The sequence below is a fragment of the Tursiops truncatus genome, chromosome 12 (assembly GCF_011762595.2).
Source record: "Tursiops truncatus isolate mTurTru1 chromosome 12, mTurTru1.mat.Y, whole genome shotgun sequence".
Taxonomy (NCBI): Eukaryota; Metazoa; Chordata; class Mammalia; order Artiodactyla; family Delphinidae; genus Tursiops; species Tursiops truncatus.
Genome location: NC_047045.1, coordinates 49,824,470 through 49,850,847, shown reverse-complemented (window position 1 = coordinate 49,850,847; position 26,378 = coordinate 49,824,470). Strand labels below are relative to the sequence as shown.

General features: G+C 34.8%; 1 protein-coding gene and 1 long non-coding RNA gene across 7 annotated transcripts in view; one reads left to right on the top strand and one right to left on the bottom strand.

Moving 5' to 3' along the window:
- TBC1D32 (TBC1 domain family member 32) overlaps nucleotides 1–26,378 on the top strand; it is a 183,058-nt gene that overhangs the window by 28,757 nt on the left and 127,923 nt on the right. For 5 of the 6 annotated variants that reach the window (XM_033867671.2, XM_073789535.1, XM_033867670.2 and 2 more), the window contains 10 exons: nucleotides 1,093–1,218; nucleotides 4,067–4,145; nucleotides 4,272–4,375; nucleotides 4,467–4,528; nucleotides 5,093–5,237; nucleotides 7,606–7,665; nucleotides 14,364–14,454; nucleotides 17,621–17,761; nucleotides 20,243–20,335; nucleotides 24,962–25,104. In XM_033867671.2, coding sequence (XP_033723562.1) covers nucleotides 1,093–1,218; nucleotides 4,067–4,145; nucleotides 4,272–4,375; nucleotides 4,467–4,528; nucleotides 5,093–5,237; nucleotides 7,606–7,665; nucleotides 14,364–14,454; nucleotides 17,621–17,761; nucleotides 20,243–20,335; nucleotides 24,962–25,104 — 1,044 coding nt within the window. The remainder of the gene's footprint in view (nucleotides 1–1,092; nucleotides 1,219–4,066; nucleotides 4,146–4,271; nucleotides 4,376–4,466; nucleotides 4,529–5,092; nucleotides 5,238–7,605; nucleotides 7,666–14,363; nucleotides 14,455–17,620; nucleotides 17,762–20,242; nucleotides 20,336–24,961; nucleotides 25,105–26,378) is intronic. The other variant, XM_033867669.2, reaches the window with a different exon arrangement.
- Nucleotides 11,231–26,378, bottom strand: part of LOC141276022 (uncharacterized) — a 66,808-nt gene continuing 51,660 nt past the window's right edge. The window contains exons 2-3 of the long non-coding RNA XR_012324808.1: nucleotides 14,650–14,712; nucleotides 11,231–11,282 (exon numbers count right to left, since the gene is read on the bottom strand). This is a non-coding gene — a long non-coding RNA (uncharacterized lncRNA). The remainder of the gene's footprint in view (nucleotides 11,283–14,649; nucleotides 14,713–26,378) is intronic.

Sequence of the window (26,378 nt, the reverse complement as noted above, 5' to 3'; positions counted from 1 at the left end):
TTGTTCAGAAACCTTTGTTCTACTTCTGCAAATAGTAAATTGTTAATGGAGTTTTGTCCTAAAAATTAACTGAAAAGGAGAAATTTACTTAATGTTTTTAAACTCTCTTCATAGTCCCCCTAATGCCTATCCCAAATAAAATTGTATTTAAGAGTTTTTCATATGAATATATAGACATTTTAAACACATGTATATTCTATTTGTTTCACCTAAAACTTGACACCCTGAAAACTGACACCTTGACACATTCAGAGTGCTTGGTGTTCTAAGGTCTTAGCTCTTTGACTCTTCATTTTTTTTCCCCCCTCACTAGGTTTCAGTTATTTCAGCTGAGGAACAACCAAATTTTGAGGAACAGGTTGGAATCAGTGTGTTATTACTCACTAGTTGGAGAGTGAGCGGGGGAGAAGCTTTACTCCACTTACGATTGGAGTAGAGCTATTTGCCACTGCTGTCCCTTGGGTCATACTGTCCCGAGTGAATTCTGATTGAATTTTGAGAAGAATGCTTAATAAGATTTCTGTGAAAATTCAGAAATTCAATTTTGCATCACATTGCTGAATCACTTTTTTTTCCCTATCTCAGTGGTTAGAAGGTCAGAAAATATGGTGTAGCGGCAAAAAGAAGTTCAAATTAATTGCTTTGTGAGAATTGTTCATATATCCTAGAATGGGAATGCTTCACCAGGGACATAACTGGGCAGTGTTTTAGAATTAGAGTCCTCAAACTGTGGGACCACCTATGGGGTCTGTTCAAGTGAGGAAAGTCTATGGAGGAGACACTGGAATACCTTATTCTGGTGATTCAGATTTGGCTACCATCCCTTCTCCTCTTCCCCTTAGACGTGTGACCTAGAATCTCCTAATATAGTTAGGTTATTTTATGTAAAGCAAAAATTAAAACACTAGTTTCTCTGCTTAACAGTTTAAAAAATGAGTTATCAAGAATTGTTTTATAAAAGGGCCTCTGATTTTCAACTGGCTCTTCAGAGCAGTTATCCAGACTCTGCGTTTCAATGTTTGTTAAATATTTGGAGAATTGCTATTATTTTGGTGGCTGAGTATTAATAAAAATTCTTTTAAAAAATTATAGGTGAGATATGAAGCCTTGCAAACGTTATGTTCAGCTCCTCCATCTGACGTACTGAACTGTGAAAATTGGACCACTCTCTGTGAGAAACTGACAGTGTATCTTTCAGATCCTGATCCTGTATTTAGTGTAAGGAAATGCCTACAGAAGTGTTAAGAATTCCTGGTTTTTTTCCTACTATTCTAGGAGCAAATGGAATATAATTTTCTTTAATAGTAGCTCAAATATTTAATAGTAACACAAATATAATTTCAGCTCCAGCTTTTGAATTGTCAAGATTTTTTTTTTTTAAAGGAATTAACTTACTATGTCATGATTAGATTCAAAGTATGGTTGGTCAGTGTCATACTTCATTGCCAAATAATAGGCTATGTTAGCTTATGCATTTTGTTTTATCTTGTAAAGGGATATCCAAGTATCTGTGTCAATGTTTTTGAATTAAGAAAAATATTTTAAAAGAAAGAGTGTGTTTTTGAAAGAATTCATGATATATGAAGACTTGAACTTACAATGATTACAATTTATTCTAAAGGATTAATAAGCATTTTCCCTGTGCAGTTAAGTGTTAGAGATTGCTTAACTGCTTAAAAAGAAAAGTTAGAAAACTGTAAAGCTAACACTTTAGAAGATAATTGAGATGAATTATAAAACTAATGTAGAAAATTCCCAAAACTGTAAAGTTAGTCAGTAGAGAGTTATTTTATATATAAAAAAAAATGATTCACATATGACTTCTCAGAAACACTATGTTGAAAAGTAAGATTATATTAAAAAGTGCAGTAATTATATGGGATTAAAAAAAATCCTGACTGTATTCCAGCATCACATTTAACTACAAACTAGATTTTTTATGTATGTACATATGTATTTATTTTGGCTGCACTGGGTCTTTGTTGTGGCGCATGGGCTTCTCTAGTGCGGCACGCGGGCTTAGATGTGGTATGTGGGAACTTAGTTCGCAGACCAGGGATCGAACCTGGGCCCCCTGCATTGGGAGCACAGAGTCTTAACCACTGGACGACCAGGGAAGTCCCCCAAACTAGGTTTTTTTAAGTGTCTTTTTCTTCATAAATGATGTGTCAGTGAAGAAAAACATTAGCTTTAAAATTGATAAGGTTTTTTTTATATAAAATTTTTAAAGGTATTAGTAAAAAAGAAAATTTTCCAGCTCTTCAACAAATATGCACTGAATACCTACAGTGTACATCATTCTAGTTCAGATGCTGGGAACACTGAGCAAGACAGAAGCCTTTGCCTTCATAGAACTTTAGAAGAGGAGACAGACAGTAAACAGTTAATACAAATAAAAATAAAACTCAGTACCTTTTTACTACTTAAAATTACTCTTCCATCAATGAAAATATACTGGTAAACAGAAGTGGTTTAGAAACAAGTTGTTTGTTATTTTTATAAGGGGGGAAATGATGTTTAATTACCCAATACCTGGATGCAGTTCAACCATACTAACCCCAGAGGGTGAGGCAGACTTCTCTAAAGACTCAAGGATTCAGGAACTTCAAAGGAGAAAGATATTTCAGGGTTATCTTTTAACATTTCAAGGCATTCTAACAGGAAATTGTAAATTTCCCTCTTAAAGACATAATAGTGGTCTAATAGGTTTCCTTTATTCCTTTTATAAATATGGTAAAGATCCTACTGGGTCAATGTAAGTGGCCTGATTTGTCCATTATATTCAGCAAGAGTCAGTGTGGATACTTAAGGCAATAAAATTGGAAGACGTTGTCATAGAGGGGAAATGGTAATAAAACCAATCAACTTGAATAGAAAACAAGGTATGGTGTTCTTTTCATCTAGAATTTATGCTTTACCCAAATTCTTGAGTTTGATTCTGTTTCTTCATTTTCTACTCTAAAGCAGGGGTCCCCAACCCCCAGGAACTGGGCCGCACAGCAGGAGGTGAGCAGTGAGCGGCTAAGCTTCATCTGCCGCTCCCCATGGCTTGCATTATGGCCTTAAGCATCCCCGCCTTCCTGTCTGTGGAAAAATTGTCTTGCACAAAACTGGTCCCTGGTGCCAAAAAGGTTGGGGAATGCTGCTCTAAAGGACTCTTACATGTAACTGAGTGAAGCCTATAGTGTTCGAAAAGTATGACAAATACTTACCAATTGCTGCAAATATGAAAACTTCCCAAAGTATTTAATATCCTGTGTTCAGTACGAACCTCTTGGGTTATTGAAATATATTTTTAGTCACTTGGGTAACCATTTTTTGTAAGTGTATTCATCTAATATTTGATATAGTCAAGGTTTTTTTTTTTCTTCAGAGTAGATCATTTGAGGGAATTTTATTTTTTTAATGGGAAACTGAATTTCACTGTTAGGCTCAATCCCATCAAAGTTGGTATAATTAAAATGATAAGCTGTCATTTCTAGGTACCTACGAGTGTCAGGTACTGACTACATCTGTTATCTCATTTAATTCATTTACACTGTGGTAGTTTCTACTTTACGTTTTAATAATGTAAAATTTTGGAATATAATATTTTTCTTGGGAATAGGCAAAATTATTGAAGTCCTAACAATCTAATTAATCTTCCTATGTGAGCAATTAAAACAAAAACAAATAGTGGATTTGGAAAGGAGTGGGGTTTTTTGTTTGTTTTGTTTTACATTTAGTACTCCTACTGTTTCTTTGTTTGACTCCTCTACATTGTGTCAAATTGTAACAAATTATATTGTAACAAATTATATTGTTTCCTTTCTTCACCCCATCTCCCCATGTCTGTATCTGCTATTACCAGATTTTACAACAATATACTGCTGTATTAGGTTGACTCTTAGTTTTGGTTGACTTTACGTTTTGCCAACCAACACAAGAATGCGCCGTTTTAATTACATTTCTACTGAAATTTTTGAATGGTCTTGTGTTTATTAAGTTTTTTACTATGTAGAAAACGATTCTTACAAAAATAGATGATGAAAGAATATTGGATACAAATCTTGTTTCATTTCCATAGGACCGGATTTTAAAATTCTATGCACAGACGTTTACACTTTCACCATTACATATGACCAAGGAAATTTATAAAAGCTTAGGTATGTTTATTATATAATTTTTAAAATTTATAAGTTTGTACTTAAGAAAATGGATAGGAAATAACTGTTGCAGAAAGCACTGTGAATGAATGGTATTATAACCTTATTTTTATATTTTCTTTTTAGCTAAATATTTGGAGTTATACTTTCTTTCTAGAGAAAATCATATTCCTACTCTTTCAACTGGCATAGATATAACTAATCCTAATGTGATCCACTTACTTAAAAAGGTATTCATTTTCTATAATATGCTTTTATTTCTGTTTAATTCTATATTTAAGAATTCTAACTTCTTGAGAACGGTTATGCACTGTTTTATAGGTTCGTCTTCTAAATGAATATCAGAAAGAGGCTCCATCTTTCTGGATTCGACACCCAGAAAAGTAAGCCCCCTAGTTTATGCCACTGTAAAATTAGGAGTGTTACTGTCCATATACATTTCAAAGAGAGTAGAGACAGTCTTAACTGATTTACGTGGTTGGGAAAGGCTTACTAGTTTATTTTTTAGCTTTTCATGTTTTTTTACTTAGCTACGTGAATGGCTCTATGCAAGTACCATTTTATACCATTTAATTATCACAACAAGGTAAGAGGCTGTTGTAGCTTCAGGCTGTTTCATTACTGGTCTTCGCTACTTTGGTCAAGTTCCTTGAATGTTCTTTAAACTTTTCCCTTTTTAGTTCTAAGATTTTTAATAAGGTTGTAAGAGTAACTGTGGGTCTAAAAAGGAAAGTTAAATTTGGACAGCCGGTGTTGAAGTAGAACATAAGTTTTTAGAGCAGAGAAAACTGGGGGTGAATTTCACCCCTGCTATTTACTGAAATATTAAAAAATGATGTTTCTAAAGATTACCTATTACTTTATCATTCCATAAATATAAAATGTCACTATTACATATATATAGCATTTGTTTTTTTCTAAAAATAACTTCTTTCCCAAACTTTAAGGTATATGGAAGAAATTGTGGAGAGTACTTTGTCTTTATTATCAGTTAAACATGATCAAAGCCATCTTGTCTCACAAAAGATTTTGGATCCAATATACTTTCTTGCATTGGTTGATACCAAGGCTGTGTGGTTCAAAAAGTGGATGGTAAGGAAATACGGAATGTTTTATTACCTTTCTTTGTGTATTGCTCTACTGTGTCAAAGAATAGCTGCTGTTTGAATGTTTACTGTGTGCCAAGAGTTCTATCACTTTTACACATGTTAACTCACTTAATTCTTATAACAGTCTATGATATAGGTGGTGGTATTATTATCCCATTTTACAGATGGAGCAACTGAGGGATAGAGAAGTAACTTGCTCAAGATGGTTTACCTATTAGGTGACAGAGTCAGAAAAGGATTTTAATGGTAATTCATTTGAATCTATTAAACTGATGACCTATCCAAAATCATGTCTTAGTTTAAAAGCTACGAATTTTTTAAGCAGATGTGGTAGAACATAAGGGTTCAATGCTCACTTTTCTCTGGCTTAGAGGTCTGAAAACATCTCTTCATTTGCCACTTAATGAAATTGCAGTTTGTAAAATGTGTCTAATGCCTGAATGCTCGTGACTTCCTGTGGAGTTGATCACTATCTTAGGACTGAAACTAATATTAAAAGATTCTTACACTGTTGCCTCCCTCATCTGCTGTTGAATAAGAGTGATCTGTGTCTGGCAGTAGTCATAGCTGTGTTGGCCTGCGTTCTCACATCTTGGTCCCTCTCAACCTGTATTTGTTGCAGTGGGGAAGGATGGGAATGGGACCATGACTTGTGATGCAAACCATGCAAAGCAAAGCAGCAACATGTTCATTTACTGCTGAGCACGATTTGGACATTATCTAGCTGATGGCTTTCTTTCTTTTTTTTTTTTTTTTGCCGTTTATCTAGACTGTATAATAATGCCCAGTTAACCAAAACATAATTCTGTTTGGTGCTTAGCACTTACCTGGCCTACATATAGTATATGTTTGATAAATGCTTGCTCAACTTAATTTTACCTGAACCCTTTGTTCCTCACATCTGACATTTGACGTTTTTCTTTTTTTTGATTATCAAATTACACCACTATTGTAGACAATATACAAAATATGTAAAAGCACAAATAAAATTACATTTCTCTAATTCTATAACACAGGGATAACAGCTATTAAGATTTTGTTTTATGTGGTTGTATGCTTTAAAAAAGACCTAAACAGGTGAATTTTAACAAATCATATTCTAAGTGTTTATAATTAACTTTTTTTACTTAACATTTTTATTGTCAGCACTTGATTCTTAAGAGAATGATGCACATTACAGGAAAACTAACCAATGGAAAATTATTAAATGAGCTCCCCAAGTGTGTTCTGGTATTATTAAAATTTATCACATTCTCCTCCACTCATCTAAGGCAGAAGTTGTCAAACTTTACGTAAAGGGTCAGGCAGTAAATATTTCTGGCTTTGTGGGCTGTCCTGTTTCTTTTGCAACTACTCAGTTCTCAGTAGCCCAGAAGCATCCATAGGTGATATATAAATGAATGGATGTGACTATGTTACAATAAAACATTGTTTACCATATCAGGGGGCAGCTGAATTTGGCCTGAGGGTTGTGGTGTGTCAACTCCAGTCTAAGGGATGTACTATGAGGCTTTCGTTTTAGAACATGATCAGTAGTTTAATTGTAAGTCAATATGTTTCTCTTACTAAACCTGAAAAAAAGATTAATGGTTTTTTTAAAACATTTTAAGCTACAAGGGTTAAAACACACAGGGTTTTGATTAACCCTCAATTAACCCAAACCCCACTTAATTAAATTCTATTCCCCAGAATTTTGATAGATTTTTACAGACTATTATTTAATTTTTTAAAGTAAAATAAACTACATTGAAGGCTAATGATATCGAACATAAGTAATATTCATGTAAATTTTCCCCTTTGTACAATGCATAAAAATCATATTTTAATCTCATCCATGTTTAGTTCTAAGGAGAGAGTTTCTTGGCGCTTCGAATCATTTTTAAAATATGACTGGCAGAGAATGATTAAGATACTGTCCCTTCAGAGCATTTCAACCTTGGCAGATTTCTGCATGTGTAAACAGTACAGTACCCTCTTCATTGTGAGAGTTGTGATTCCTCCCCCGACCCCCCTCGCCCTCACTTCTTAATCTTTACTTTAGGCTCTGTCATACACTGGTAGTCAGACATGGTTTTTTTGGTTTTAAAGTAATTTAGCATGGTAACTGGACACAACTGAGGGGTAGATTGTTTTCTATTGGTCTGTCAGTAAATGCTCCAGTTTTTAATATAATTTTCATTCTTATGACTGCTATGCTCATAATCCATTGTACTTAGAAAAACGTGTTTTACCCTGATTACAATAATTTAAACTAAGTTATTGTGTAATTTATGTTAAAGAAATGTTACAGGGAAAATAGACTTTGAATGGTATAGCTTGAATATTAAATACCATTTTATTCCTAATTTTAGCATGCATATTACAGCAGAACTGCAGTACTAAGACTTATTGAAAAGAAATATAAATCTCTGGTAAGTCTATATTTATGTTCTTATCTTGAGAAATATTATCAGAAAAAGATATCTGATGTAATAACTCGAATGTGCAAAGTTGAGTGATTAATTAATATCGGATAATGAAGCAGTCCCCCTTTTATGTGACTTTTAAACTACCATTCTGTGAACATAAAAGGATAAAAGTAGAGACTTAAAACACTGTCAGGATAACAGTTAGGAAATATATAACTTCATAGTAAATTGGGCTGGTAACTAGCTATTTTGGGATAAGCCATATTAAGTATTGGGTTGGCCATAAAGTTCGCTTGGGTTTTTCTGTAACATTATGGAAAAACCCAGATGAACTTTTTGGCCAACCCAATATTATCATATAGTTTAATTCAGATCAGTTGTTTGTAGGGGAGTTTGTTCTATAAAATTTACCCATGCTTTTAACTGAAAGTTGCATGATAAAATTCAGAATGGTAAATGCTTTTGTAGTTGCAAAAATTGATTCAAGTTACACTAAATATAAACTAATACTGTAAAATATATTCATAAAATTTTCTGCATTTACTGCTATTAGTAGAACAACATGTTAGGGCACTGAAAGGAACTGAAATCAGCAAGTCTAGCAATTAATTGACAAACATGAAAATTGTGAAATTAAAGTTATACTAATATGACTTTGAGATAATAAATACGTTCTATGTAGTTAGGTAGAATCTTGAGTTGAGTGAGGTAAAGGGAAAGATTCCTAGAACTGTGAATTTTAGGAAGACTGCAGTAGAACATAAATTGAAGAAAGGAGAATAATAATTGTTTTGTGTTTGAGAATTAGGCTTCAGAAAGGAGAAGAGGGAGATGTTGAATATTAGGATGGGAATTTATTTGTAGAGGTAATAGGTATTTAAAAATCCTTAGAGAAACTGAAAGTCTTTCCACATTTCTCTCATTCCCATTTTAACTGGAAATTTGTTACTACCGTATGAGCCTAGAGTGATCTTGCTAGAATAGAAAAAGGAGAAAAAACCAAGAATTTTTTTCCTCTTATGGTTTGACATATAAATAACTGTTGGTATGACATAGGCCCTAGTGGATGTATTTCAAATGTTTCTTGTAGATTAACTCTTAAAATCCATTCCTTATTTGGAAAGTGAATTATACTATAATCAATTCTTAGCCTACAAATAGTTACTTCATTATCAACTTCAGTATTCTATCAACTTGTTCAAATATTTCATGTTCATAATTAATCAAACTTGCATGAGATTTCATCTTAAACCTCATTTTCTCTTAAAGCTTTCCTAAATTTACCAAAATATCAAGAGATTTTTTTAATGGTGTGTGTGTGTGTGTGTGTGTGTGTGTGTGTATATAAAATTTAAAAAGTAAACCCAACTTTTGAAAAGAAACATTGGGGAAAATGGATGCCATGTTTGTTTGTTCCCATTTTCCTTTCAGAATTGAAGATCAAATTTTGTATATCTAAAAAAAAAAAAAAAAAATTTGTATATCTGCAGTGGGAACTTTGGACCACTCCATGGATTTGTCTTTGGGACCTGGGATCTTCCCAGGCCAGGGCTCAAACCCATGTCCCCTGCATTGCCAGACATATTCTTTATGACTGTGCCACTAGGGAAGTCCCTAAATTGATTCTTTAATTTTAATTAATTTAAATTTAAAAGTAATATGGGTTAGTGGCTACTCTTTTGTGCAGTTTGTTCTGTCTGTGGCATATATGACATTTTCAGTAGGTAGCATTGGGCAACAAATAATTTGTGTATGTGCTATCAGTTTTTTAAAGCAATATCTGTACTGATTGAAAAGCATTTTGGCTATCAGCATAACTATTATTTTTAACAATTTGAATCTTTTGTCCAGTTTACCCTTAAGGGAAAGACTTCTGAAATGGCTTTATTATGTAGTACGTTTCCTATTTTTCTTGCCCTCTTAAAGTCGTTTAAAAAAAATATTGACAGCTAGGTTATTTAAATTCTCCCTACCTTACTGTTTTTTATATTTCCCCCACCCCGCCTCGCCAGTCTTAGGGGTTAACAGTTAAGTGAGCTGGCTGGTACATATTTCCTAGTGCAGGAGAATAAGTATGAAATAAAATACTGAATTTTACAGCAAATTTGTCTTTCCTAAGGTTTAGGATAATCGCTTTTTATACCCTCAACTTGACTCTTTAATATTTAAATTTACCTACTGTAGATCTGCTTTTTTTTTTTTTTTTTTTTTGCGGTATGCGGGCCTCTCACTGTTGTGGCCTCTCCTGTTGCGGAGCACAGGCTCCGGACGCGCAGGCTCAGCAACCGTGGCTCATGGGCCCAGCCGCTCTGCGGCATGTGGGATCTTCCCGGACCAGGGCACGAACCCGTGTCCCCTGCATCGGCAGGCGGACTCTCAACCACTGCGCCACCAGGGAAGCCCTAGATCTGCTTTTTGCTCCTGCAATTTAAAGGGAGTATTATATCATGTGATTGTCCCTCTTCTAAGATGTACCTTTTTCTGTGATTGTTACCCCTTCTCAAATAAAAGATAGCACGTGTAAGAAGTAATGGGAAGGAGTAGAAGGAACAGAAGTGGGTTTAAGTGGGTAGTGAAGATAAAGGTGAGTAGAAATGAGTGCAAGGAAGAATGGGTTTTTGAAGGTTTGAGTGGAAGTAAACTAAAGAGTGAGAAAGATTATGTTGGAGATAGTACTTTGAGTTCTCAGAGACGCTATTTGTTCTTTTGCCTTCTAATTCTTTAGAGCCTCTCAAGTATATTTGTCACGTCAAAAGTTCTCCATAATGGCAGTTTTTCAAAGTCATTTTTTTGTTGCTATTTATCAATTTATGTGTAAGAATTAGGATCTTAAGAGTAAGTCCATCTAGGAAGTAGTTCTGTCAAGGAGGTTGCACCTTAGATAAACTTATGACAAACGTGAAACAGATCACTATACTTTTGGGCAAAAGTGTGTGCTTATGAATGGTGTCTCAGGTTCTGACTAAGCAGAAGCTAGGGAGGGGCTGTGTGATTGGTGACATGATGATCATTGATTCCCCTCTTTCAAGAATTGACAAGTCAGGGAGTGTCCTCATGAAATTTTTGTAGAAGTCCCAAGGCAGTTTGACCAGTTGCCTTTGCATGAGTTTGTTGCTGGTAGCCACTCATCTCAGGGCTGGCTTGGATTTGATTGACTGGATTAGAGACTTTCTGGACTGTGCCTCCTTTTGTTTCCTATGAACACTCCTTTATATATTCAGTAGATGCAAGCTAAACCAAAAGAACACAGGAGTTCAGAGTCTACAAATAACAACAAAAGCAAAATGAACACAGAAGAATAAGCAGGTTAATAGTAGAACTATTGACCAAATGGTGCTCCTCCAAAACAAAAGGCCACTTTGTACAAAGACCTATTTCATTACAAATCCAAGGAAAATAAAATCTAGCAATGAGAACTCAGTGAAGCAAGTTGAAGCTTAGATCATTGTTGAGACAGACTCACGTGGTGGCAGATCTGAAGGATTATCAAAGTATGGGACTTGGGGACCCAGTGAACACTCTTCTTTGAGGACCCCATGGAATGATGCCAAATGAGAATCCTCAAGGTAATCTCAATGTAAGCTCCAGAATCATTGAGGGTTAAGACCACTGTTGAGTATCTGAAACAATGCATAAAACTGAGTTTATTGCTTACTTAATTAGGCAAAGCAGATTGTTAATATAAAATTTCGGGGAAAACTTGGAACTCAGGTTGGGCTTTCAGAGGTGAGAGTGAGTTCATGCCAACTGTAGATTTCCTGGAATGTGTCTGTTGTTGGCTGACTTTTAGAAGAAAGGGGCTAACTGATTGGTTTGCTTACAAAAGTATGTTCATTGAGATCTGTTGACATGTCATGATTAACAAGGTTTTAAACTTGTTCTAGATACCTATTAACCATGGTTATATAGAAATATGGTTCTGGTTTTTATCTATAGAACAATTGCTCATTTTCAAGGATAGTGGGAAATTTTTTTATTAATGAGTAGGTGTTATTCTGGGAAAGAGGGGTGGTGGTTAAGGTAGTGGTGGGAAAATATTTCAGGGCCATGGAATAGCATGTTTAAAGGCTTTAGGGATTGGAAAACACATAGTACACTTGGAAACTGCACATATTTCATATGGCTGGACATAGATTGGTGAGAGAAATGTGAACTAGTATTAGAGAAATTTCCTGAAAATCAGTTCCCTGAAAGCTAATATTAAGTGGATGATGTTTTTTGAAAAGTTCTTAGATGCTTTAAATTGGGTCTGTGCCAGTTGACCTCAGTTTGTTTCATTCATGTATGAGGCAGGATAGGGCCTCATAATTCCATTAAAAATAGGAAAGAGCTACTTAAGGGGAATCTTAAGCCCTTTCCCTTTTGCAGATAAAAATGAGTTTGTTGTTAATTTCAGGTTTGAATGTGTTTCAAATTCAGTTGGTATGCATTGACTGGTGAGATTTTTAGTGGATTTGCTTTTAATGAATTGGTTATTTGACTGGTCACATGTTGAACTGGCTTTTGGTGACAGACTTTTACACAGGTAAATGTATTTCTCTGTGCGTGTGTGTGTGGCTGCGGAGGGGGACATCTGGAGGATGAGAGGAATAAGACTAATGTTAGATCATTAAAAAGTTCTTATTGTCAAATTTAGGAGATTGGCCTTTATTCTGGAGGTTTAGTGAGCCACTGATAGATTTTCATGTACTGAAGTAATATCATATTAGGGCTTTGGAAAATTTGGAAAATGGGCTGAAAGTGCTAGGTGGAGATAGTTTTTACTTCAGTACTTCTCCCCTAAGAGGCTTTGCAGTAATCCAAGCAAAAGATGATGGAAACATGAATTAAGGCTATGACAGTGTATTGGGATAAATGGGTGGACTCAGGAGTACTATATTTAGAGCGTAGGTTTTAGAGGACTTCGTTTTTTGAAAGGGGTTTCGGTGAGGACTTACTCATTTGAATGTCTATCATTCTTTGGTCATATCGAGTTTGAGATCCAGATTTCTGGGGGGAAGTTTCATTTTATTGATCTGGATCCTAAAGTTTGATTTAGATAAGACATAGATATGGAAGGGGGTTCCCTAAGCCCACCCCCAGATTTGATGATTTGCTGGGAGGACTTATAGGAGTCAGCACATAGTTGTACTCCCAGATATGATTTCTTACAGAAAAAAGATACAAAGCAAAACTGGTGTAGGGAAGAGGCGCATTGGGTAAAGTCTGGAAGATACCAAGCATGGGCCTCCAAGAGTCTTTTTTGCCAGTGGGGTCACACAGGACTCCACTTAATTTTCTCCAGTGTCAAATTGTGACTGCTCATGTGAAATGTTGTTTACCAGGGTAGCTCATTAGAGACTCAGTGCCCATTTTCTTTTTAAATTGGGGGTTAATCATGTTGGCACCTTCTGCCTGCTACACACCAGGGATTCCACATTCCCAGAAGGAAAACAGACGTTCAGCATAAACCACATTGTTTGTACAGTTTAGGTACAGTTCTTAGAATGGGGGGAAGCTCCTGAAATCCAAGTTCCCAGATGCTGGTTAAGGACCAATCTTGTAAGCAGGCCTTTCTAATGATAGAAATCCTGCCGTGTTAACTCTTTTGCATGAAACTGAGGCCATAAGAATGAATGAGACTAGGAAATCTATCAATTCCTTGATTCCATGATTATGAACTTGCCTCTATCCACACAACCTCCATCTTTTTCCCATCTAAAGCTTAACCCTTCCTTCCACTTAGGTCCTAGCTGCTCCTGCTCTTAGACACCTTTCTGTCAATTATCCTTTCTCTCCTGCATAGTCAAACTTTCTATTTACTTAAACATGACCATATCCTTCCAACCTGAGGAATTCATTCTTGACTCTAAGATCCCACCCCTATGTTTTACTCGTTTTTTTCTTTTACAACCAGCCTTCTTGCAAGTGAAAATTGTACTATAGCTGCCTTTACGTTTTCCATTCCTATTCCTTATAGTTAGTTTTATTCCCCAAACTCCCCTGAAACTGATCTTTTCAAAGTCACCAAAAACCTTCTTATTACCAGATCTAACAGTTATCACTCCTTGTCTCACTGGTGGCCTCTATTTTATTTGAGAGTTAGAATGAGAGGGCATCTACAGGAAGTATGTAGGTGCAGAAGAAAGGGAGAAGATCGGAAATCTCTGCTTGAGGAGAATGGGAGAAGGAGGTAGAATAAAGACTATCAGAGAATCGCTGGGTATAGAAGTTGGAGGTCAATTTTTATGACTGTTCTTTGGATTGAGGTTTTTTTTTTTATAGTTTTTAGCAATTCTGGTATCTAAGATAGAAATGAAGGCTAGATCCAGTTCACATTTTGCTGGCTAAGTAGGAAGAAAAAACTCAAAGGCAAGGGAGCTGGGGGTATTGGCAAGATAATTTTTAAAGTCATGGCCAGAATTTTTGCATCTTTCACCATAAAATGTAAAGTACAGTTGTATTTTTGCCTTGACACCAACATTGTGACAATGTTATATTTGTTGGTTTACAAATATTTTCTGTGTTTCCCAGAATGATGCCATAGTTAAAATGTAACTGGGGAGACTGAGCTTTAATGGCCTGGAAAGGTGCTATTCTAGATTTTCTGAATATTTTTCTTAAATATTTTCCCAGCATATTTTATAGCCTTGATTAACTTCTTTTAATACATGGACTTGTGGACTTAAACTTCTGGAATTAATAAGCTATTATTTTATTAGATAACTACAGCAGTTCAGCAGTGTGTTCAGTACTTTGAGTTGTGTAAGACCATGAAAGCTGATGAGGTTTTGGGACATTCAAAGCCTTGTGGTAAGTATGATATTTTGTTACATTTTAAAAATGGTAAATTTTGTTAATAAAAATAGCTTAGTAATTTATTTTTTAATATCATGATAAATTAGATTGCTTTTGCTAATACAAAATACTTTCCACAAATTTAAGATATACCATAATGATGACTTTTTATAGCCGATCTACATTTGAGGTTATTGTAGTGAATCTTACCATCTGCAGTTCTTCAGTTCATACCACGGTGTATGTCCTAGTGTGTTATGCTGCAATAATACACTAGAGGAAGAAAGAATGAATATATCAGCCATTTATGCATTTTAGTGGGAGGAAAGTTTCTGTTTTATAAAATACTGTCTTATTATTGGACATGTCACCCCACTCTGATTCTTCTCTGCTTATCCTCAGTCTGAGCTAAAATATCCTAGTTATTTCATAATCTGGCCCTAATATATCTATCCAATCTCATATCTAGTTATTGATTAAAATGAATCTTCTCTTAGAAGGCATACCAGTGCCTGTATACTTTGTTATTCCTACTCCAGCTGCCACTATCCATAATGCCCTACAATGATATAAATCTTATTGTGAAAGAATAAACTGTATTCAGGAAGCTTCCTTTGCCTAGTGTGAATTTTTATTGCCCTTTTGCTTACGTCACACAACTTGCCATGTGAATTTGATGTCTTTTATCATTCTATTTTATGTCACTTCTCTAAGCAAATATTAAGTTCTTTGAGAATATGAAGATATCTTATAATTTTCTTTATCCCTGAGTAAATTCTTAACTCAAGGAAAATGGTCAAAGACCAATTATTAACAGGTTTCAATAGATAAGTATTTTGTAGTAGAGGAGAAAGTACAGAAGCCAGAACTTCGAGAGACAAAAAAGATATATAAGTTGATATATATATTCTATCATCTGTAGATTCATAAATTTTTCTAATCTAGTATTAAAATGTTGTATCTAGCTTTTTTTTCCCTCTACCACTCTCCCAGCCCTTCATGGCTTTGATTTTTTCCCTATCTAGTGAAGACCTCTGGGTGCTTCACTGCATTCTTTTGACATTTCTTTCAAAATTTTTGCTTTCTTTCAGAGTTTCCTGCCTGCACTTACTCAACTTTAGATCATCTCTGGTCCTCAGAAAATTGAACAGAGAGCATTGTAACGTTAAATTGATGGTGCACTGATGTATTTCTCTGGCTTCCATGGCTCTTTGTGTTGCTTTGGAATCAACTTAGATATTCTTTCTTCAGTGTTCCATCAGTCCCATCAACCCCCCCCAGGCCTTGTTCCTGCCTACTTTTCTCTCGAGGAAACCTTGCATCCAACTTTACTGAGAAAAATGGAACATTTTGGATATGAAATCCCCAAATGTCCTGCATCTGTACCTACAGATGCATATTTATATGCCCTTATCAGTATTCCCTTCTCCAGGCTACAATGAAGAGTAATCCTTCCATTCCAGATTGATCTATTCGACTGTTCTTGATTCTGTTTGCATCTGGTGTTTGTTTTTTTTTTTTTTTAAGAACCAGGACATTGCTTCATTTGTTGTTTTGTCTCCCCTTCTATTGGTACCTTTCCTTGCATTCTCTAAACCTACTCATATCTTTCATATAAAAAACTGAGCAAGTTCATATGTACCTCACATCTCTCTGCTTCCCTTAAGAAAAAAGGCCTTCCAAGTGTTTAATATGTACCCAGGTCCCATTTCTTACCGCCTATTCACTTCTCAACCATGGAAATGAGGCTTTTATTTCTATGGTGCAGTGATCTTCCCATTATTAACTTTCTCTTCTTTCTTGCCCTCATTTTATAGCATTCGCCTCTCTTGACCCTTTCCCTCATCTTCCTAGTACCACTCTTTGATTTCTTCATTCTCATCTAATAAGTTTTTCTTAGTCACTTGAAAGGCTCTTTTCTTTATATGTCTGTACTCACAAAAGTTTTGCCTTTTATTTTTTTTTTCAGCTTAGTCTACCTGTTCTTTCTTGAAGGAGCCCATTCATTCTCATGGTTTCAAATATTACATATTTATATATATAAGTGATGACTCCGAAATATTTAAGTCTATACTCCTTTCATGAATTCCAGACCAATGTACTCATTATATTTAGTATTCTATCTGGAAGATCCATGGCAACTTCAATATTAAAATATCAAGGACTGAAATCACTATTCTCTTTCTAAACATTTTTTCTTCAGAACTAAATAGAAGAAGAATTTACTATGTACACAGATATTTGAGTTAGGAACTTGAGAAATTTTTTAATCTTTTCATGGTCTGCATGTAATTCTGGTTAAGGCATATTGATTTCAGTTCCTTAAACATTTGTCTGCTGTTCTCCATTCTTTTCTCTTATGGAGGTTTTTGTTCATGATTTTCCTGATGAGTCTTACTTTAAGCCTTGGCCTTCTTCCATTCACCTTTCCATGTTGCCATCAGAGTCAGTTTTCCACATGCATGTTTGATTCCTTTCCTGCTTGAAACCCTTTAATATCATCCCAATTGCCTCTATAATAAAGCCCGTACTCTTTCTGCAGCTCAGTCGTATGTGATCAGCTACCTTCTAGCTTTTGTTTCTCCTACTTGTCCTCGCTATGCTCTGTGTGTATCAGGCTGTTTGCCGTACTCTGAATTGGAAGCCCAGTTTCATGCTGCTTCTTGGTTTTTGACACCAGCAAATAGTTCAGGGTCTTAAATAAAAGAGGTACTCAATAGATCTCGAATGTATGGATGAATGAGTGAATAAATGATATATGTTAGAAGGAGTCTGTATTTTAGAGATTGTAATTTCTTTTGCAAACATGGTTATAAATATCGTTTGTAGTACTGGCTTTTAATTGGTAGAATTAAACAATAAGTAATGTTTTATATTCCTTTCTTAACTTGAAGTATCTTTATAATGAGAGATAACTAACAATCCTATGGTGTTTGTTTTAGAATGAACACTGTATGCATGTTGTACTTTTCTGAGGTTTGACAAATTTTATTATGAATGCTTTTCTTCAGATTTAGGTGTCTTAAAGTCTCTTGGGAAACAGTAAAGAATGTTTAAAAAAACTTACACCGAGTGTCTCCATTATAGACTGCAGCCTTGTTTAATATTCAGCCTTGTTTAATGAAATAACTACTGTAAAATATAATGACATTAAAACAAATGTAATTGTTTTTCTTTTAAGGGAATAAGCAGAAAACTTTCTACTACTCAGGACAAGAATTACAATATATTTATTTCATTCACTCACTGTGCCTTTTAGGAAGATTATTGATCTATACACAAGGCAGAAAGCTATTTCCTATAAAGCTGAAGAATAGAAAAGGTAAGTGCAATTAGATATGAATATGTTCAGGTATGGTAAGGTTTGTGCTATGGATTTTTAAAATTTAGAGGTTTGGCTTGGTCTCTCCTAGGGTACTGAGCAACGTACCTTTTGTCCTGCTGACAGGCTTACATATCGAAGTGTTATTATTTTTTTTTGTTTTTCAGTATGTACTTCTTCCTATATGTATAATTTTATTTTCCCTGTCTTTAATGTTTTCCTTATTTTTTCTCTGACCTTCAAAATCCTAGATATACTGGATGATCCAAATCTGGATACAGAGCTGGCAGTCCTTGTTTAAGTTCTGGTTCCCCTAAAAACTAGCTGAGATCTTTGGGCAAATCACTGAACTATTCGTTTCTTTATCTGTAAAAACTAGAATATCAGTGCTGGACTCAGGGAATATTTGAGATGATCACAGAGAAGAGGTTTGGGAATAGTATTTTATAAACTGCAAAGCCCTGTACCATATGATATATTACCATATTATTGTTACCCTAAGTCCCATTTTTAAAGTTTTCTCCTTCAGAATTCACATGCTGTTAGTTGTCTTCCTTACTTTCCTTAAAACTTTTGTCTATTCTAGGAATATAGTACAGAGTAGAGATCAGCAAACTTTGCCTGTAAAGTGCCAGATAATAAATATTTTGGGCTTTTTGGGCCACATACTGTCTCTGTTGCATATTCTTTGTGTGTGTATATATGCACACGCATGCATGTGCAAAAAAGTTAACGCATTAGGCAAGAGACCACTATCCTTAGAAAGGGCTGCTTGCAAGGCTGGACTTTGGCTGGCATCTAGGAACTTGGATTTTTCACTGTTGCCAGAACTAATAACATTTTAGGCACAGTGAGCCACTCTTAATACAAACAATGTGTTTTAAGCTGAAAACCTGCTTTCCTTCTGGGTGTCTGGAATCCTGGTATGTATTGGGCAGAGAGTGCTTATGCATATGATCAGTCTCCAATAAAAAACTTTGCACATTGACTCTCTAATGACCTTCCTTGGTAGACAGCATTTCACATGTGTTGTCACAACTTGTTGTTGGAAGAATTAAGTGTATTCTGTGTGATTCCTTGGGAGAGGACTCTTGGACAGTTGTACCTGGTTTGCTCTTGATTTCACCCTATGTGCCTTTTCCCTTTGATTTTACTTTGTTTCCTTTTGTTGTAATAAATCATAGCTGGGGGTATTACTGTATGTTTAATTCTGAGTCTTCCTAGTGAATCTGGGAATGGTTTTGAGGACCCTGACATGTTGTACACACCTTTTAAAAATGGAAAAATCATTCTTAGCTTGCAGGCCTTACAAAATTAGGATATGATGGCTATATATTCCCATTCCTGTTATAAAGTATCTTCATTTTGAACATTTTATACTGTTTCCTAGTTGTTTTACTTAAACCTTTTCTCCATGGTTAAGTTGATTGTGAACTCCTTAAGAAAAAGTGTTTTATGTACTTTTATGTAGTACTGCCATATAATCCTACGTATAGTGGGCATGCAGAGAAATGACTTTCAAGAAAAGAGCTGCCGTTGTATAGGATATTGTTAACTTTACAGAAATAGAAAGATTAATGTATATTTGTGATGTTTCAGGTGTTTAACTTAAATTTATGTCTATCATCCAACTTATTTAGCATTTTTAATTGACTTTTGACATTTTGGCCTATCAGATGTCACAGATCATCTCAAAACTCAGTTTTGAGACATCTATCCTACTGTATTTAGTATAGGTCAGCATTCACTTTTAATTCACATGTGCTTTCACCAGAAATTTTTTATGTAAGCTTCTATAACAGGTGTTGGTAAACTACAGCCCATAGACCAAATCTGATACACTGTTCTGTATGGTTTTTGAGCTAAGATTAGCTTGTATATTCTTAAATTATTGGGAAAACTTAATGTGTGGTGGGGAAAAAATATATAAAATTCAAATTTCAGCATACATAAATTTTTTTGGGAAAATAGCCACACTCATTCATTTGCAAATTGTCTATGGCTACTTTAGTGCATCAAGAGCAAAGCTGAATCTTTGTGACAGACTGGCCACAAAGCCTACACTATTCACTATCTGCTCAAGGTTTGCTAACCTCTATTCTACAGTGCTATATAGGTAAGTTAGCTGGACCAACATGTTAAGCTGAATTTTACTGCTCCTAATTGAATAAACTGAAACAGCCCTGATCAGATTCATAGATCTTTCTATGGTAGGTTTATATTAAATGATTGGTTCAACATAAGTGGTAAAACTACACCTTCACATAGCACCTATTGCATCATTTACCCTTGTTATCTTTTAATTTACTATGTCTGATTTATTCTTCCTGATATAATCTTGGATTATAGCCCCTTTCTCCCTAATTGTACCACGGTTTTTATGAAACCTCAGATTAGGAGGATGGAAGCTTAGTTAAAATTTTTCTAAGTTGTAAACATATGCTAGAAAATAACTTTTTTTTTTTTCCTTCCTTTTTGAAGATTCAGTATCCCTTGCAGATCTGCTGGTTCTGTTTACGCAACTTATCTATTACTCACCAAGTTGTCCAAAGATGACATCACCTGGTCATTTAGGTAATTCTGCTTCTATTGTTATTATAAATAGAGAAATAGAAACCACCTAAAAATATTCTATTTTCTGGATGTTTTGAGTGATGGACCTAGTTTAGTAAAGAGGTTTCATTAAGGTGCAGCATTATTCATGAGAAATTACATTGGTCCTCCCAGATGGCTTCACAGGAGAATTCTATCAAACATTTAGAGAAGAGCTAACACTGATCCTTCTCAAACTCTTCTAAAAAACTTCATTCTACGAAGTCACCATCACCCTGATACCAAAACCAGATAAAAATATCACAAAAAAAGAAAATTATAGACCAATATCACTGATGAACATAGATGCAAAAATCCTGAACAAAATACTAGCAAACAGAATCCAACAGCACATTAAAAGGATCATACACCATGATCAAGTGGGATTTATCCCAGAGATGCAAGGATTCTTCAGTATACGTAAATCAGTGTGACACACCACATTAACAAATTAAGGAATAAAAACCATATGATCATCTCAATAGATGCAGAAAAAGCTTTTGAAAAAATTCAACACCAATTTATGATAAAAAACTCTCCAGAAAATGGGCATAGAGGGAAGCTACCTCAACATAATAAAGGCCATATATGACAAACCCACAGCAAGCATCATACTCAATGGTGAAAAACAAAGCATTTCCACTAAGATCAGGAGCAAGACAAGGATGTCCACTTGCCACTATTATTCAACATAGTTTTGGAAGTCGTAGCCACAGCAGTCAGAGAAGAAAAAGAAATAAAAGGAATACAAGTTGGAAAAGAAGTAAAACTCACTGTTTGCTGATGATGTGATACTATACATAGAAAATCTTAAAGATGCCAGCAGAAAAATCACTAGAACAAATCAATGAATTTGGTAAGGTTGCAGAATACAAAATTAATGCCCAGAAATCTCTGGCATTCCTATACACCAACAACGAAAAATCAGAAAGAGAAATTAAGGAAACACTCCCATTTACCATTGTAACAAAAAGCATAAAATACCTAGGAATAAACTTAGCTAGGGAGACAAAAGACCTGTATGCAGAAAACTATAAGACTCTGATGAAAGAAATTAAAGATGATACAACAGATGGAGAGATATACCATGTTCTTGGATTGGAAAAATCGAAATTGTGAAAATGACTATACTACCCAAAGCAATCTACGGATTTATTGCAATCCCTATCAAGCTACCAATGGCATTCTTCACAGAATTAGAACAAAAAATCTTACAGTTCATGTGGAAACACAAAAGACCCCCGAATAGCCAAAGCAATCTTGAGAAAGAACAATGGAGTTGGGGGAATCAGGCTCCCCGACTTCAAACTATACCACAAAGCTACAGTAATCAAGAGAGTATGGTACTGGCACAAAAATGGAAATATAGATCAAGAGTACAGGTTAGAATGCCCAGAGATAAACCCACGCAAATATGGGCACCTAATTTACGACAAAGGAGGCAAGAACATACAGTGGAGAAAAGACAGTCTCTTCAGTAACTGGTGCTGTGAAAACTGGACAGTTACATGTAAAAGAATGAAATTAGAACACTACCTAACACCATACAAAGATAAACTTCAAATGGATTAAAGACTTAATTGTAAGATCAGGCACTATTAAAACTATTAGAGGAAAACATAGGAAAAACACTGACATAAACCACAGTAAGATCTTTTTTAACCTATCTCCTAGAGTAACAGAAATAAAAACAAAAATAAACAAATGGGACTTAAAAGGTTTTGCACAGCAAAGGAAACCATAAACAAGACAAAAAGACAACCCTCAGAATGGGAGAAAATATTTGCAAATGAAACAATAGATAAAGGATTGATCTCCAGAATATACAAACAGCTCATGGAGCTCAAGTATCAAGAAAACAATCCAGTTATAAAATGGGCAGAAGACCTAAATAGACATTTCATCAAGGAAGACATACAGCCAAGAGGCACATGAAAAGATGCTCAAAACCACTAATTATTAGAGAAATGCAAATCAAAACTACAATGAGGTATCACCTCATGCTGGTCAGAATGGCCATTATCAAAAAAATGCTGGAAAGGGTGTGGTGAAAAGGGAACCCTCCTGCACTGTTGGTGGGAATGTAAATTGATAACAACCACTATGGAAAACAGTGTGGAGGTTCTTTAAAAAACTAAAAATAGAACTACCATATGACCCAGCAATCCCACTACTGGGCATATACCCTGAGAAAACCATAATTCAAAAAGAGACATGTACCACAGTGTTCATTGCAGCACTATTTACAATAGCCGGACATGGAACCAATCTATATGTCCATCGACAGATCAATGGATAAAGAAGATGTGGCACATATATACAATGGAATATTACTCAGCCATAAAAAGGAACAAAATTGAGTTATTTGTAGTGAGGTGGATGGACCTAGAGTCTGTCATACAGAGTGAAGTACATCAGAAAGAGAAAACTACCGTATGCCAACGTATATATATGGAATCTAAAAAAAAGAAATGGTTCTGATGAACCTAGTTGCAGGCCAGGAATAAAGAGGTAAACATAGAGAATGGACTTGATGACATGGGATGGGAGGGGGAAGCTGGGGCAAAGTGAGAGTAGCATTGACATATATACACTACTGAATGTAAAATAGTTGGCTGGTGGGAAACAGCAGTGTAGCACAGGGAGTACAGCTTGGTACTTTGTGATGACCTAGAGGGGTGGGCTAGGGAGGAAGGGAGGGAGGCTCAAGAGGGAGGGGATATGGGGACATGTGTATGCATATGGCTGATTCGCTTTGTTGTGCAGCAGAAACTAACAGGGTATTGTGAAGCAATTATACTCCAATAAAGATCTATTAAAAAAAAAGTAAAAAAAGGAAATACCTTGGTCCTGGAAGTAAACCATGAAATTTAATTTTTTTCACTGATATTTAAGGTGTATATTTTTATTTAGAACCAATTTTGCTGAGAATTCTGATGTTTAAGATCAAGATGTTCTTAAACGATATTAAGATAAGTTCGATAGGTACTAGTGTGTTCTTTATTGCTATTTTATATCCTTTATATTTTCTTGGGTGTTTTGATCAGCTTGCTTGTTTCAGCTTATATCTAGTACTTATTTTCAGGGTCGTCTTTTATTGAAGAATAAAGCAAAGGAAAACCTTTTCTTTTTTTCAGAAAAATACCTTTTAGTCTTATAACTGTTGGCTGACTTATAAAATTTTTTTAAAAATGTTAACATTTAAAAGATAACTTGTATTGATATTCAAAGGAAAAAGTTTGTTTTCAAAGTAAAACACTTAATAACAACCCGCCTCCCCCCCGCCCCCGATTTATAGACTCAAACATTCTAAACGTGGAAGTTACATTAGAAATGATGGTACAAATTCTTAGAGGAACACAGGTGAATCACAGAAAAAAATTATTTGGGTCATATATTAGTGTTGTAATACATCTATCAATTGGTAGGTTTTATCCATGCAATTATAACGGCCTATTAGTCCTAACACCGTTTCTCATACTTTTTCTGCCTTTAAGGTATTGATATTTACATGTATAAAGTACTAGGTTAGGTACCCCTGCTACATGCTCCTACAGCATACTATGCTTCCTTTATGAAAAATATTATCCTTTGTTATAATTGATAATGTCTTGGTTTACCATCTTGTGAACTATTTGTCTTATTTACTTCTTTGTCTACGTAGTACTCAAAAGTAGCAGAAAGTTGGATGAATGAATGAATAATGGTCAGATGCTCATCAGTAGTCTCTCACTGCAAACAGCATTTCTCATCTTGAGCTGGTTAAAAAAATCACTGAACTTTTCTGTTTTCCCTTTCTGTCAAGTATTTGCTTAGTGTATTTATGGAGTATGGAATATTGTAGTATAAATTAAGAACTTTGGTGTTTTAGTCTTGTATCTTACTAGGACAACCTTACATTACTAACTTTTGTAAAGCACTGTTTTTTAAAACTTTATTATTTTCATGTAAAACACTATTTTGTTCAGTATATTAGGAGTTCAAGTGTCTGGAAATGTTAATTTATGAAACTAAAAATACCATATTTATTTTAGGGACTGTTCCCCATATTATATTTATTTGTATCTGTGTCTTCCTATATATATTTTAAAACAAAGTCTTAAAAATTCTCATTCATTTCATTGGTTTTATGGTAACATAAGAAGTATTCTAGTCTCCATTAAAGTTTCTCCTCTGCCTTCTTTTTGTCTGTGTTTTATCTTAATGACTCTAATTTTCTACGAGGCTTGACACCTGAAGACACTTTGTTCTTTTTTAAGAAAAAGAAGAAAAGTGAATACAATAAGTAAGGTGTTTGCCAGGAGGGGAGAAGTTGTAAATTTGTTTCAGACCACATTCTCACTATCAAGCAGAGCTTTAATGTCAAACAGCAAATGATCTCATGGTGTCTTTTGGTATTTATATTATCATTTACTCACTTTTATTAACTTGAAGATAAGTTAAGCTAACATTGTCTTAAGTTTAAGGTCATAATTTGGTAATAAATCATCCTTTGGGCATCCTTTAATTAACCTTGATGAGCTTTTTGGAACAGCAGTAGTTAACAGAAATAAAAGATATAATAATGTTCTAAGTTTTAATTTTCAAAAAATACTTCTTTTTTATCAGAGAATTACTCTCCTGCAAGTATGGTAACTGAAATTCTTTGTATACTCTGTGATCAAAAAGAATGTGCAATTGAATGTTTATATAACAACACTGTGATCGAGGCGCTTCTTCAACCTATTCATCACCTAATGAAAGGAACTAAGGTTAGTATTAAAGAGTCTCTTAATTGGATATTAGTGAATATTCAGTGGGACTTCTAAATTTGATAATCTGAAGTATTATACCATTTTCCCTGTAAATGTATTTTGAATCTTAGTTTATACAATCAGTTGATTTTAGTTATGACAATGTGGGGGGAAAAGTACATATAACATCTTAAACTTTTTTTGGTCAGGCTTAGATTGTAAGGACTAAAGTTACTATATTAAGCTATTTGTTTTGCAAATCTAATAAGTCTTGTGAATGTTTTGTTGTTTGTTTTAATGGCAACTGTATAGCCTTTGGAAATATTTTCCTGAAGAGCCAGCTTTGTTTTACATGAAGAACAAGTACTACTTTAGAAAAACTTATAATTATCCCAGTTCTGAACATACGTATATGTCTCTTTACAGGTTGTACAGTATATTTCCTTACATTATATAATTTAACTTTCACAGCTGAGGCTGAAAGAAGCAAATTGCGTAATGTCAGACATTTAACAGGTGGAAGAGTTGGTACCGCTACCACTAGTGCAGTCTAATATATCTCTCCACTTTTTATGACTTAAATTTCTGGGGAATGACTTAAAGCTTTATCAGTAGGCTACAGGTTTTTGCCTTTCCATGTCCGTGTTTTGTAGTGTTTTTATTAGCTTCATCTCCCTTTGCCCACCTCTCAATGGGCTGGGCAGCTGCTCACCCATTCAAGTATTCATTATTTATTGCTCATTTAGAAAACATTAAGCATTTATGTGAATGTAGTACAAAGTATGGAATTCTGGGATAGTAAGTAGATATAATGAAAGTATTTTGACCTTAGTCAACCTCAGGGAAACGAGATGAGCAGAGAAGAAACAAATAGAGCATAATACACAACTGAATATTATAGAATGCCATGAAGTAAATTGTGAAACGTAAACCACATACCAGAGCTGAGAAATGTACTCCTGAATCTTGAGCCATAGCTGTTGTTTGCTTCTTTGCTTCATACATCTATCTTTAACTTTCTGTTTTCTTTTGGCATCTTTCTTTACCAGTATGTACTGGTAAAGCTAGTTTTAGTACTTTTAAGAATCAAAAGTGGGGAAATATGATTGGTCCAACCTATGTTTTCTCATTAGATGACATCATTGGCTATTTGCCAGCCCATGAATTGGTTGTCCTTAGTCACACCTACAACTCATGACCCAACAACCAGGTGTAGGAAGGGATGGTATCCCTTAGAAGAGATGGTAGTATATTAGATACCATGTATAATAAAATTAGATTGGATATACAGG